Genomic DNA, 14,020 nt, shown 5'->3' with positions numbered 1-14,020 from the left:
CTTGGGGCCACATCAATGAGTCTGAGAGCGGGCTATTGTCGTCTGGGCAGCCCAGGACCTCCATACACACTGCCCAGGCTTACACCCTGGGTAGGTCACTTTGGTACTGCTAATGCTGTGGTTTGACCCCATTGTTTCTGAAGACAGACAGATGCCAACGACATTTATCTACTTGTACCATTAAACTCAAACAAACAAGTGATGTTGTTTTCATAGTAAAGATGTCTTTATTCCAAAATAATAATGTGTTAGCCGGACAACTACATACAAAACATCTACACAAGACTTTGGTAAGAAATATATCCATGACAGCTTTCTCAGAAATTCCATAGTGAACCAAAAAAAACCAACAACAAAGAAAACATAAAAACAAAAAAGGCCTTTTTTGTTTTTTTAAAAAACCAAGTTGCTTTTATTAAAACCTATTGTACATATAAGCCCCCTAACATTTCTGTTTCATTGCTTGTAAAGTTTCTACAGATTATGTAAGAAAATAAAATACAGAGAATGTTAATAAATGGTAAGTGAGGTGTATAAAATTCCAAGATCTATACCTGTGCTTTTGGTTCCAGAGTGTGCAACAGGCATGAATTATTGTACAAGATAAGAAGTGTGGTCTATTATTGGTTGATTTGCAACAAATATTACACTACTAGAAGGTTTACAGTAACTTTGCAATAATGCTATGCATTCTGTGTCACTTTGGGATTCATTTCTGTAATAGAAAAATCAAGCTTAAGAGTCTCTATCAAGCTAAAGTCAGGTGTGATTAAGAGCACAATCATACACATCTCTAGCCAGAAGTAAGTCTCATGACTTCAGTGGACTTACTCCCAGGTTAGGTGTGTATAGCATTGCAGTCTTAGTCCCATTAAAATCAATGGAACAAGGTAGCCACAATTAAATTTCCACTAAAAGTGATTAGCTGGATTGGGGCTGTTCTGTTTTTCATTCATTTTTTTTTTAAAAAAAAACCATTATCATTATTACAAAACGCATTGATTCCCACCACTATCTGGATCAAATTAGAAGAAATTTGTCACCATGGACTGGGACAGCTATATTATCAGGTGATTGTCTGAAAATTGTCTTCAGCTGCAAGCTCTTTCATGCTTTCGAATCACAATCCTTTGAAAAGTCAGCCAACCAAGCAAAATACTATTAGATATTAAAGAAATTACAAGCAACTACACAGAGCTGCTGCTGTGTCAATCAAGTACTGGGGACAGTGAAAGTCAAATCATTAAGTTCATGGAAATTCTTACTTAGTTCAGTAGAGCCAGCACTCTTTCTGGGACAATTACTAGCATTTAATACAAGCACAGCGTAGAAGAATCAAAAACATTTTAATGCAGGGTGTTTTGTTTTTTTGCAAGTAAATGCAACTGGGCATACTCCAGCGGTTACATATTTCATGCATATTTTGACTGAATAAGTATATAATGTGAGGAAGTTAATGCATAATTCATTGAAGCAAAACATAATTGAATCTTAGATATCTGAAAACCAGAGACACAAAATTTAGCATCAGCCTAATCTCGTGCATTAACTCATAAGTGTGCTTGTCCTTTCAAGACATTTCTGCTCGGTGCCTGTGCTGAAGGCCCTCCTGAATTTTCCCTGGTTCTTCCCTTCCTTGCCCATTGGCCCTCAGTTGCTTTGGGTGGCTTTGCACTGGAAGTGACTGGCTACTCAGTGCCAATGGTACATGAGAAGACACTCACAACCACAGTGAACTAACTGTGAAGATGGTGTGTCTCTGGGTCTTGAGTATAGAGACAAGGATGGAAAAGGCTTATGAGAAGGGATGTAGTGAGGATTTGGGAGGCGAGGTGCACTTTAGCTCTAGAAAAAGAACACTGCCAACCTTTTGAGATTACGTTAACTTTTCTGATGAGGCATTCAATGAAAGGACATATATTTATCTTGAATAAAGGACCTCTTTCAAAGTGGCTATGGTAACTGTAGTAAAAAAGCTAAGAGCTCCTCAGATTTCTGCTTGGTTAGCAACCCCACAGACACCCAAATGGCAGACAGGCTGACGAGTCAAAAGTAGTTGATTCTGAAACAATGTTTGGATTATACATAGAAAAGTGATGTTATTTCTAGCTGACCACACATGTCTTCTGAGGTGAATCCTTTCTGGAATAGTTACAAATGAGACCTTTTAAGTTTCCATGTATAATGAGCCCGTGGTACCCTTTCAAAAAGACACCCCGAGTGCACCAAATATTATGTTGGAAGAGGTGTTTACATTTTCCCAGAGCTCAGCGGTCAGTCTTAGGTGAATCTCTCTGTGTCAAAAACAATAAAATGTGTTTTTTCCCCTTAGGGTGCCAACACACTGTGCTGCTGTTTATAAATGCTGCAGCTCTGAAAGGGGTACAAGATGATTAATGTCAGCAGCTACATGACAAATTGAAAATGAAAACCTTGTGGAATTTTGGAGCTGTGTGCAGAATTCATTCCTTTTCTGCAATAGTTGGAGGTCCCTTACCTCTAGACGGCTGGTGGCATCACCCTGCACGTTATTTCATTCTGAAACCACTGCCTGCAACAATATCATTATAGTTTTGGGGACTCTCTAATTTGACTCAGTCCCTTTTGGACTCAGTCCTTGTACAGGATTACGTTTGGCATAGAGAACTGAAGAGAATGCAGAAGGATGCCCTCATTTTTATACTGTGGTTTTTAACTGCTGGTGATTTACAGAACACTCTAATATATTACCTGAATCTTTCTCTACACCTCTTGACATTCCAGGGAAACTCACTGATGCCTTATCTTTCGGAAATGTTTACAGCCTCATGACCAGATGAGCCACACTGGCAAAATGACATTGCATGCATGCTTCTGCCCTCTCCCACACTAATCCCACATTCCTCTGCACGCAAGATGCATACAGACTTCGTTAATACTGGGAGTAATTTGCCCACTACATCAAAATGTTACTAATAATCCATGCACTTGTTCATTATTGTGGTAGACTTGAGCTTGCGCCTTAAAATTATTTATATAACCTCTAGAGTTTTTTGTTGCCTTCTTCACTGTTGTATCGAAATTTCTGAAGCTTTGGCAATTGAAAGTGGAAACACATGAACATACAAGGTATTTCTGTAAAGGTACGTAGAGAACGGCTGGCATTTTCAGCATTTTTTCCTCGTTTGGATTTTTGCACACAAGTTGTGTTCTCCACAATTATACTGGCTATATTAGGGGCAGGTAACTGAATCCCTATCCTTTGGGCCCAGGTTGCAGCTACACCTTGGCTCTTAAAAGTTCAGCCCTTCCCTACTTTTCTGCCATGGCACACGCCAGCCAATATTGGGTTTTATGAGAGAGATGGTGAAGGATTAATTCAAGGCATTTGCCTTGCCTGTTACAGTATGCCATAGCTGTATCTGTGATGTAGTCCTACATTTTAGACAGAAATGCAGGTGCTTTCTGCTTCATCCATGGGTGTCCCTAAGGATCTGCTTACTGACCCCAGCCCCCTTTCAATGGTACTTACTCCACTGTCCAGCTTCCTATTGAAGCTGTACTTTTTGTTTTTATACTAATATATAATACCAGCACCACCAAAACTGTCTCTCAAGACAGTTACTTTCTTCTGAAAATATATGCCAAAAATAAGGCAGCCATTACTGGAAAGCTAGTAAGAGAATGAGGAGAAACAAACATATGATATATGCTGCCTGTGACAATTACATCAGGGTAACAATACCTCTGCCAGGTGATGGAGAGACAAAAATGGAAGCTTTGTGACTGAAACCAGCAAAAGCAGCTTTGGGAGTGATGTGGAGAAGCTTCTTCCCCTTCTTCCTTCTTGGAATTACTTGGTAGAGCAAGGTTTGAAGCTCTGATGCTGAGGACCTTCACCTCTGCAGCAGGCTTCTAAAACAACACCTTGTATATTTATGTTAGCCCAACACTTAGAAGGCAATGGCTTCTCCCGAAACCACCGAGATCTGTTTGGTTCTGATCCCCAGGCAAGGATAATCTCCAAATCAGAGATGAGCGAGGCTGGCTGGGATTGATGGAGTGCAGCAACATCTGGAGTGCCGCAGGTTCCCCATGCCTGATGCAATTGAGTGCCTGCTTCCCTGTATCTTACCACTTAGCACTTGTGGCATTTCAGATGCTGCTGGACTCCAGTTCCCATCAACCCCCTAGCCAGAATGGCCAAAGCTTGAGGGATGATCAGAGCTGTAGTCCCACAACTTCTGGCAGTCACAGGTTCCTGTGTTCTTACTTGGAAGCAGCCCAACAGTTAATTTGTGGCCTTCAGACAGAAAGTGTTACCATTTGTTCTATTCGCATGTGAACAGTTTAAATTGGCTTTCCCTTCTGAAAGTGGGAAGGAAGAAAATATGCTTTATTTTGTAGCGGTCCCTACCGAAGGAAAAAGAAATGTCTCACAGGATTGCTATAAATACAAATTTAAAAAGATAACTATGCACCTGAAGTATTATTGAACCAGCATTATTGAAGAAATTCCTTGGCACAGTTGTGTAATCACAGAGGCACTGCTTTGAGTATTTTGAAACTGGATCCAAATAGGTATTTATGTTTGCAATGTAATTTATGCATGCATCCTGTGTATTTACAGGTAATATTTCTATGATTATGGTATGTCCACACAGAGATGTCTATAATTTCAAAGTTATTAGGAGTTCACAATGACTTTACTATTTTTATGCATTAAGGGCTAGCTGGAGCATCAAGGAGCCACTCTCAGCATACATTTGTGAGGAAATATTTATAAAATATATCTCTTGCACCAGCAAGACTAATAAGCAAACCACACTGCAAAAATGAAAACTAATATACACAATTTATATCTTCTTTAAAAAAAAATCAAATCAAGGTTGATTTTACATTTAGCTCAGAGTGCATTATTTGAAAGACTCAGGTTTTGCTAACACGGATGAACATTGCAGGCTCTTAATTCCTTCTTGTCTTTGCAACTAGTAAACTGAGTGCTTTTGAATCTCTTCTTGACTGTCATGAACCTTTCCTGGATTCCACCCCCACACAGTTTGGTACATTCTGACCAAGCAGTCCATGGTTTCATCTTACAACCTAAAATTAAAATAAAATAAAAGCATGAAGGTCAATACTTTGTGTGAAAATTCTCTCTTCTGTACACTTGTTTTGATTTCTGTTCTTAACTTCAAGCTTTTAAAATATCATGGTTAAATATATAAATAATTCCACAGGTCATTCGGCATGTTACCTTGAGAAATAGTTTATACTTTTAGAAATTCCTCGTGAATATCTGTGGCTCATGAGTCTGTCTCAACTGCCACATCCACACAATGGATCTTCTGGGTGGCAGGTGTTGCCCATGTGAATAGGCTGCTCTTACAAATGCACAAGGGACTGCAGTAGCCCTACCTAGTACATTAACTGGGCCCCTTCTATTAAATAGATAGGACGAATGACAAACAGAAGCAGAGGATCGAGGCTATGGAATGTGCTCCCATTCTACATTTCGGAAAAGGTGCTTGTAGCCAGCTAAGTTTTATTCAGAGTAGACCCTTCAAAACTAACGGTCCTAAGTTTGACATGACTTGAAAAATTAATAAATCTTTCTGAGCTTAGCATGTGTTTTATTCTGTTTTGTGTTTATTCTGAAATTGGTTTAAATCATGTTGTATTTTCTTTATAATTTGGGGGGGGGGTTGTGTGTTAATCATTCCTGTGATCTCTGGGGACCAGTTCAGAATCTATAAATGACTCAGGAATAAATAAACAAACTAGCATTGTAGTCTAGGGTTGTGCACCAGTTTGCTCCTCTTTTAACCAGTTTTTGGTGGCACAACAGTTCCAAGCAACGTCTACAACACATACCTGGAAATTGCTCGCCATCTACATCTTCTTTTGCCTGCTCACTTCTCCTTTTTTCACGAGGCTCTTTCCACCGCCGTTTCTCAATATTGGGATTTCTCAAGCATTTCCTTATCCGGCATTTTTTACGCTGTACAGTTTCTGGGCATGAAGCTCCTCCAAACTGGGGTTCCATTTTGATCATCCTTGTCCTGATCATATGACCTTTCCCACAAGATTTGTTGCATTCTGACCACTGAGACCACTCTGTTAACTCACAGTCAATGGCTACACAGACAGAACAAGAAAGGCTGCCATGAGCATCAAGCTAAGCAAACAAATGAAGTTATTGAACAATGTCAATATGCTCTGATAGTGGCACCAAAAAGCAGGAAAATTCCCTGATGGTCTCAGAGCAAATTTTATAGCAGCTCTCTGCACTCTGGTGTCCTACAGATGCCAGTGGACTACAACTCCCATCATCCCTAGTCATGCTGGCTTAGGAGCACCAACTTGGGGAAGGCTGTTTTATAGCAACACAGAACCTAGATCATCTTCTTATAATTATGTTTTGAGAATAAGCTCAAATTACTCCACTGGGGACTTACTCTTCATCTGTGGTGGCCTTTCATTGGCCAGGCAGAAATGAATATGGAAGCGGTGAAATGCTCGTCTTTAGAGCACACAGACCCAGAGGCTGTTTTTGCACCACTTCAGACAACATTCACATTCTTTTCCTTTCACAGACACAGAGATGCCTGAGAATCACAGGGATTCCCAACAAGGCACTGTTATTCTCTCCCCCTACACTCTTTTCCTCTACTTCACACTGTAATGAACCAACCCATTACCTTGAACTCATTCATGCCTCCTATGGCAGAATCCAGTGGCGCTCTCCTCCTCAGAGCCCCAGCATGCAGGCTACTTGGATGCCTAGTGAGAATAACCTGGATCTTTGGAAGGGTAAAATCTTTTCAAAGAATTTAAGTGGCACTTGGCTCTATAATGGAACACTCTTGTGGGTGGGCAGAGTTAGGAGACCAGAAGTGGGAGCAAGGTTGGGGAGCCGAAACAGAAAGATCCTGCAGTCATCACCATTTGAAAGCTGGGATGATCTAGCAGTTAAAAGTATGAGCTATCTTTTGGGAAGTCTCGAGTTCAGGGTGGGGAATCTTTTTGGCTCCATGGGCCAAATCTGACAGGGGGTGGGGCTGCCCATCTGTCAACCATCTGACATCAGAATGAGTCAGGGGCTTGGACACTTTTGAAGCCTTGAAATTGGGATGTCAAAACACCAGGTGCAGCTGATCCAGAAAGCTTCATTTCTACTGTTGATCAGTATGTGGGCAGTAGAACCGAAGCCTGCTTTCTGCAGGCATCAGGTGTGTGATAGAACTAGCAGTAGTTCTGCATCACCATTGCAAACACTTTTCAGCAGCAAGGAAGGCCTTTCATAGGCTCTCCAACACTGACACAGAAGAAATCATTCTCTGTGATCTCTGCAATAGAATTAGGCTTCCTACCCTTGTGTCAGGAGCTGCTGATATCTGTGCCCTGTGTGGTGACAGCTTCTAAAGTGACAGCTTATAAGCAAAGTATCTTCAAGCCTTGGACTGACTCTGCCCACTCAGCCAAGCCTTAATCAAGCAACAAGGTCTTCTTGAGCAGGGCAGTCTTTAGCATGTGAGCCGCTGGGGTGCGAAGATCTGCCCAGCACCCCCAAAGTTCTTTGTTGACCTTTTTTTAGGGGGGGGGCGAACTCAAGGTTGTTGAGCTTTTTTGGGAAGAGGGAATCACTCACCTGTAACAACAATGCAGCAAAAAAAACCTGCTTTTGTTTCCTGACTCGTCAGGAATATATGATGCTACAGAGTAACAGAGCAATGGAGGAGGGGGGTGGGGACTTCTGCTCTATTGCTTTTCACTGCTGCAAATCAAGAGGGACTGGTGTACAGTTGGTATACATTTGGCACCCCCCCCCCGAATTCAGCACCTGGGTGCACCACACCCCTTGCACCCCTTGGTAAAGACCACCCTGTTCTTCAGCTCTCTAGCTCTTGTTATTTGGTACTGATTTCTGCCTTGCTCCTTGATTTCTGCCTTCTCATTTGTCCTTTGGGCCTGACTTACATCTTTGTCCCAGATCTCCATGTTCCCACTTCCTTGCCCATGTCAGTCTGCTTGTGGATGACCCTGCCCTGACAGCTTGTGTGGAAATGGTGCTTTGGCAATGCCTGTGTAGCTGTGCATCACCCCTCTTGACTCAAGGCTATGATCAGGTTAGGAGTAGCACTTTGTCAAAGCAAGCAGAATGACCAAATTTCTGGCCAAGCAGCATGCTGAATAGGAAAGAAGGGGAAGGGAAACAGCAACCTGGCCTTCAGACTCCAGACATCGGTACTTACGGCACTCAGGCAGCATGCACTTTTCTACTTGCTCCAGCTCCTCATTGCAGTCTCCAAGCTCTGCTGCAGATTTCAGCATTCTCTGTCGGGTCCTCATCCCCTTCCCACATGTTACGCTGCAGTCACTCCATTCAGACCAAGGAGACAGCATACAGGGAATGGTATCTAGTGCAAAGGATAAAGATTGACTAGCTCACAGTCAGGGTTTAATTTCAAAGTGTTGTCCAGCCATTTGGAAAAAGCTGGGGGACAGGGCCACTTGGTAAAGACAGGATTGGTACTGTGGGAGGATCTTGCAATGGAGGAGGACCCTTGTTGGCTCAAATCCATATTGACTACCAGGGTGCAAACACTAGTGACCCCATCACCCCATCTTTGTCACTTGTGGGGCAAAGAGAAAATTGCAATCAGCTCCCCCAGTCTCTCTTTTTTCCATCTTGGGAGCAGTCTTTCCTCTCTCTGAATTGGCTCAGGACTGAATTGGCTCAGGGGACAGAGTTAACCCATCTCCCCTGTGCTATTTCTCCAATTTAAATGGCAGCTGCTTTTGCCAAGAAGCTCAGTTCAACTGGAACTCTACATGTGCCCTGAGAAAACTGGCACAGCATGGTATGTTTACTCTACAATGCAGCTTCAGTAAGGAGGAGATGAAGCAAGATACCTTTGTAGATACTTATACATTGATTTAGGGGCCCCAAGATTAGTGTCCCCCCAAAAAAGCTTTAAAAAAATCATTTTGGATAGTTTGGTGCCCCCAGATGCTAATAGTGTTATATCAATGAAGATGCATCTATGGCTCTTTGTTGTGATTTTGAATGTATTTCATGAAACCTGAAATGATTATTTTTCTAAAGTCAGGACAAATGAATTCATTCACCCATGCTAGAATGTGGTATTTGTTAGGGCTTCTTGAAGGAAATTGTTACATGTGCCAATGAGAAAATGTACCAAGAGAACGGGGTGAGGAAAATCCAGGAATAATTCAGTCAAGAGAGTGAACTGGGGAGAACAAAGTCCAGAGTTAAAGTGACACTGGCTAGGCAGGGAATGGAGCCTGAGACAATGGATATTTTCACACCTCGTAAAGTCAGGTCAGCATCAGTTCACACCTGGGGCTGGTTTCATGATGTGTAAAAACAGTAAACAAGGGTGACTGGCATGATGGGGGTGGCACACAGCTGCTTGCACTCCCTGATGATTTTTATAGCCTGGAGATGGCTAGTCCTCCAGCCACCCAATGGTGCTGTTTATTCTTTTACAAGACTTGAAGTCAATCCATTGAGACCTCACATTAGACTGATTTATGGGTGATTTCATAACATGCAAAGGTTCACTGGACTGAGTACATAAATCACAGTGACAGGAGAGGCTTGAGAGATACTAATTAATGTTAGCCTCAAAGCCATTTTGTACATTACATATTAGCGTGTGCCTGTACATACTTAAGAATAAGAATTTGAAGGCTATATTCTGCAGCATATGTTTAATGCATGCTTATTCTGCGTGGAGCTCTCCTTCAGAATGAGTCTTCAGGCCAATGTTGTATGAAATGGTCCATACATGGGGAAATGCAATTTTGTATCTAGTGAACTGATTTATGGTCCCATTAATATATGCACGAGAGCCAGCCAAAACCTATAAAACAGGCAGGAGCAGTCCTATAGATGTATAGCTGATGGGGTTTTTTTTTTTCATACCGTAGTCAGATGAACATAACTGAGATGAATATTGATTCTACAAGGTGAATAATTTTGGCCGCAGAAGAAATCAGAAGCAAATGGTTTTCCAAAATAGAGATCTGGAAGGCTATTTCAAATCAGTACCTTACCCCTGCAGATCCTGCTCATGTGAACCTCCTCATCTGTTCAGCCTATTCCTTATCTGTTTCAGGGGATTCTGGGGGTTATTTTTGCCTATCAGTCTCATCCTTCTGGCCAGTTCCCCTTGCCCTCATTTCTCTGGATCCCTCCATATTTCAGCCCTGTTGCCCTGGGCCTGACTTCTTCATTATAAAGGTTGTTGACCCTTCTATCTGCCCTGCCCTGGTCTAGGATTAGAGGGCAGGTATAAAAATGCAGCAGAATGGGGTAGTGGAGTTGGCTGCACCATTTCAGGCTTAACAGGTGGCACTGTGGGTCAAACACCCTGGGGTTGCTGGCTCCAGCTGAAGCATTCAAACCACAGTCCATAATCTTCCTGGCCTAGGAAATTATCTGAAGATAGTGATGTAGAAAAAGAATGCCTAGATTAAGAATATCCAGCATACGTCGTGTTACAGACTTGACTTCAAATCTGAGTTAAAGCGGTATATTTTACTTAAGTGCACTCTATAATCATATGCCACCTCCCTGCTAATACTATTAAAGGTGGCCTTGCCGAAATGAATCACATAACTTTCCATCTGAAACAAGTGCTCTTTTATGCAGCCCAAGAAAAGAGAGACGAAGTCAATAATGGCAGGTTTTGCAATTGAAGCTTTAAAGCTGCCAAACAAATGGGATTAATCATCAAAAGACAAAGGAATTTTGTAGGATGTTGCAATAGCTATTTAAAGTAGTTTAGACTTTAGAGAAAAGAGAAAGCACATCCCCAGTAACAAGGCCGCTTGGGATGCTGAAGTCTTTGCAAATCCTTATGCAAAAGGACCTGGACTAACACGTAGGGCAGATGTTAGCCATCTGCTGAGTTTGAACCTCTCTGAATATTGTGACACAGTATGCATTTAATACATAATTTGAAGATGGGGTGTGTGTCACAGTTTAAATACATACGTTTTAAGAGAATTGTTTTCATAATTTTTAATATGTAGTTTGAGATGATCCTTTAATATTGAAGATTAATGTGGAAATGGGATAGAATTATGGGTAAAAATATGTCAAAGGGGCACGTACCCCAAACAGGCCAGTTCATCCCTCCCTAATTTAAGGCCACATGCCCTATGCAACATGGCTACGCGAGAAGCATCAGCTCAGTTGCCTGCCCAGTGAGGGTGCATTCTTTCTTCCACCTGCAAATTTGCTTGTCTCTGAGTATAACAAGCTGTGGTTGAGCCACATCTCAAGGCGGGGAGACATGCCACTTTCCCACACAGTGATTGGGTGAATCTCAGATACTTACGGCATTCGGGCATCATGCATTTCTCGGCTTCCGTGGTTTCTGCCTTGCACATGGATCCGTCTGCTGGGGTCATCTTGATCATCCGGTGCCGTTTCTTCATTCCCATCCCACAGCTGGCACTGCATTCATCCCACTCCCCCCATTCCGTCACCAGGCAGGTGCTAGGAGCTATTGATAACAATAGGCAGAAAGAAGCTCAGTCTACTGGCACTCGTTTAATAGAGGGATCACAGGCAGCTCTTATGCTGATTCAGCGAGGTAGGCTAAATCAAATACTTACAGCACTCCTCATTCACAATGCATTTCTCGGTCTCTTCTGTGGGTACTTTGCATATAGAGCCATCGTCGGGGAACTGCTTCACATATCTTTCTCTCGACCGCATGCCCATGCCACAAGAGACACTGCAGGGGGACCACGTTATCCACTCGGACATCATACATGTGGAGCCATCTAAAATATAGAATACAATTGCCATTTCTTTTCTAAGTCTCACCTGGATGTGGGGTGGGTGGGAAGAGAAGTATACTTTTACCTCAACCCCCCTCCTTCTTCTCTTTCCTACCTTCATCACTGCAGCCTGGGCCCATGCATGGCTGAAAGTCCTGCGTTTCTGGGCAAGGCACACTGAGGTCAAGTTGAGCTTTGAGCATCCTCTGCCTCATCCGCTTGCCCTTTTCACACGTGGAAGAGCTACAGGCTGACCATGGGGACCAGTTGGAATAGATGCAGGTTTCTGGAGTGTCGTCTAAAAGAAAAAAGCAAAAAGAAACAGTTACTCACATGGTGCATAATAATTACGCTATGGAACTCACTGCCATAGGATATTAAGACAGTCACAACCATCACAAATGACTTTCCATAGGACAAACAAGCCTAGGGATGAATTTCACCGATACTCCCATTTATCTATTGTGCCTTCTGTTTTCTTCATCTTCTCATATCTCGTTCATTTCTGCACACTTCTTGCCATAGGCTATCTGGCTTTCTCAGCTATCTACACAGGTGCTCACAGAGCATCTTAGACAAGCCGCTCAAATTACACACACACGTTTTCAGTGTAACATTGCCAGCCAATCAAACTATCCTGCTCAAATAGGTCAAGGGGTTTTAAAAACAAAAACAAAACTCTTCTACATGCCTCCTAATGCGATATCATTTCACTGGGTATGCCAGGGATTGAAGCTGGTACTTTCTGCAGGAAGAAATGAGGTGCATCTCTACAAAACATCCTTCCATATGGAATGACAGCCATGCTGTTTTCTACCAGTTTTTGAGTTGCCTGGTGTGCCATGTTGCTCACTTATTCTGCGTGTCAGTTCACAGCTTTGAAGACAACTAGAAGACTGCATAAAGAAGCATATTAAGTGGCTATTCCGCAGTAATGGATAAGCCAGAACATCTTCCAGTAGAATTTAATGAAAAATCTTCCTGTTTAGTCTGCCTTTCAGCAGCTATTTCCTGTTATGCTGCTCCATACTCCAAACAGTACAGGACAAGTCAGCAGTTGCAGCATGGTGCTAAAGAAGATGGGAGGGCCGGAATTTCACTTCATTTATTTCTTGATTGAAGTGTTTATAATCCACACTTTAACAAAAGTATAACAAGGCAGTATGCAAGATTATAATAAATTCAGTAAAAGCATCAGTGAAAATATCATTAGGAACATCAGTTGATTGAAAAAGAAAATCAGATTCCCAAGGCTAGTCTTTACAAGACAGTTTTCAGAGGCTGTCTGAAAAATGGCTGAGATGATTCCTGCTGGACCTTCTACACAGCAAGGTGTTCTGCAGCACAGGGGCTACCCCACTACAAGCTCAATATCATAGGAAAGTCCAACTGAACTTCAGTAGTGTGTGAGGAACCACCAGAAGTGCCCCAGCAGAAGATCTCAGTGATCAAGGTAGGGGTCAGATGGTCCTTAAGACATTTTGGGTTCAAGTTGTTTAGGGCTTCGTGGATTAACACTAAAACCTGGAACCTGGCCCAGTAAAGGTAAAGAACACCTGGACTGTTAAATCCAGTCAAAGGAGACTATGGGGTTGTGTTGCTCATCTCGCTTTCAGGCTGAGGGAGCCACCGTTTGTCCAAAGACAGCTTTCCAGGTCATGGGGCCAGCATGACTAAACCGCTTCTGGTGCAACGGAACACCTTGATGGAAGAGTGCATTGAAATGCCGTTTACCTTCCCACCGCAGTGGTACCTATTTATCTACTTGCACTGGCATGCTTTCGAATTGCTAGGTTGGCAGGTGCTGGGACAGAGCAACGGGAGCTCACCCTGTCATGGGGATTTGAACTGCCAGCCTTCTAATCAGCAAGCCCAAGAGGCTCAGTGGTTTAGACCACAGTGCCACCTGCGTCCTACCTGGCCTAGTATCAAATTGGCAACTAGTGCAATTCTCTCAGCACTGGAGCAACATGTTGCCAGCAACCTGCTCTTCTAAGCAGTCTGGTCACTGCATTTTGCACTAGTTGAAGCTTCTGGACCAGATGAAAAGGGCAGTACTGAGAAGTCACACAGTCAGACGATGGCCAAAGTCATTCAGATATTTAATTTTTTAAAAAAGGCAACCTGCTCTACAAGCAGTTCTGAAATATAGACTTGTAAATGTGCAATTCTAATGAGTTTTCAAAGGAAAAGAACCCACAGAAATTGCTTGCATCCTAGA

The 14,020-nt window shown here is 42.5% G+C and overlaps 1 protein-coding gene and 1 long non-coding RNA gene across 2 annotated transcripts in view; both read right to left on the bottom strand.

The window, feature by feature from the left end:
• Window positions 1-204: 204 nt before the first annotated feature.
• LOC309327472 lies at window positions 205-4,240 on the bottom strand. The gene is made up of 2 exons (XR_014150549.1): window positions 3,312-4,240; window positions 205-3,269 (listed from the first exon to the last, which is right to left on the bottom strand). It is a non-coding gene; the product is annotated as an uncharacterized lncRNA (long non-coding RNA).
• An 8-nt stretch (window positions 4,241-4,248) lies between these two features.
• Window positions 4,249-14,020, bottom strand: part of SPON1 (spondin 1) — a 283,364-nt gene continuing 273,592 nt past the window's right edge. Inside the window, exons 11-16 of the mRNA XM_081834772.1 lie at window positions 11,915-12,097; window positions 11,632-11,802; window positions 11,352-11,519; window positions 8,235-8,399; window positions 5,854-6,117; window positions 4,249-5,082 (exon numbers count right to left, since the gene is read on the bottom strand). Of these exons, the coding sequence (XP_081690898.1) occupies window positions 4,919-5,082; window positions 5,854-6,117; window positions 8,235-8,399; window positions 11,352-11,519; window positions 11,632-11,802; window positions 11,915-12,097 (1,115 nt within the window). The 3' untranslated portion in view covers window positions 4,249-4,918. The remainder of the gene's footprint in view (window positions 5,083-5,853; window positions 6,118-8,234; window positions 8,400-11,351; window positions 11,520-11,631; window positions 11,803-11,914; window positions 12,098-14,020) is intronic.

This window comes from Podarcis erhardii (assembly GCF_964252035.2).
Source record: "Podarcis erhardii genome assembly, chromosome: 1".
In the NCBI taxonomy this organism is placed as follows: domain Eukaryota; kingdom Metazoa; phylum Chordata; class Lepidosauria; order Squamata; family Lacertidae; genus Podarcis; species Podarcis erhardii.
This window is presented reverse-complemented; position numbering and strand designations above follow the sequence as displayed.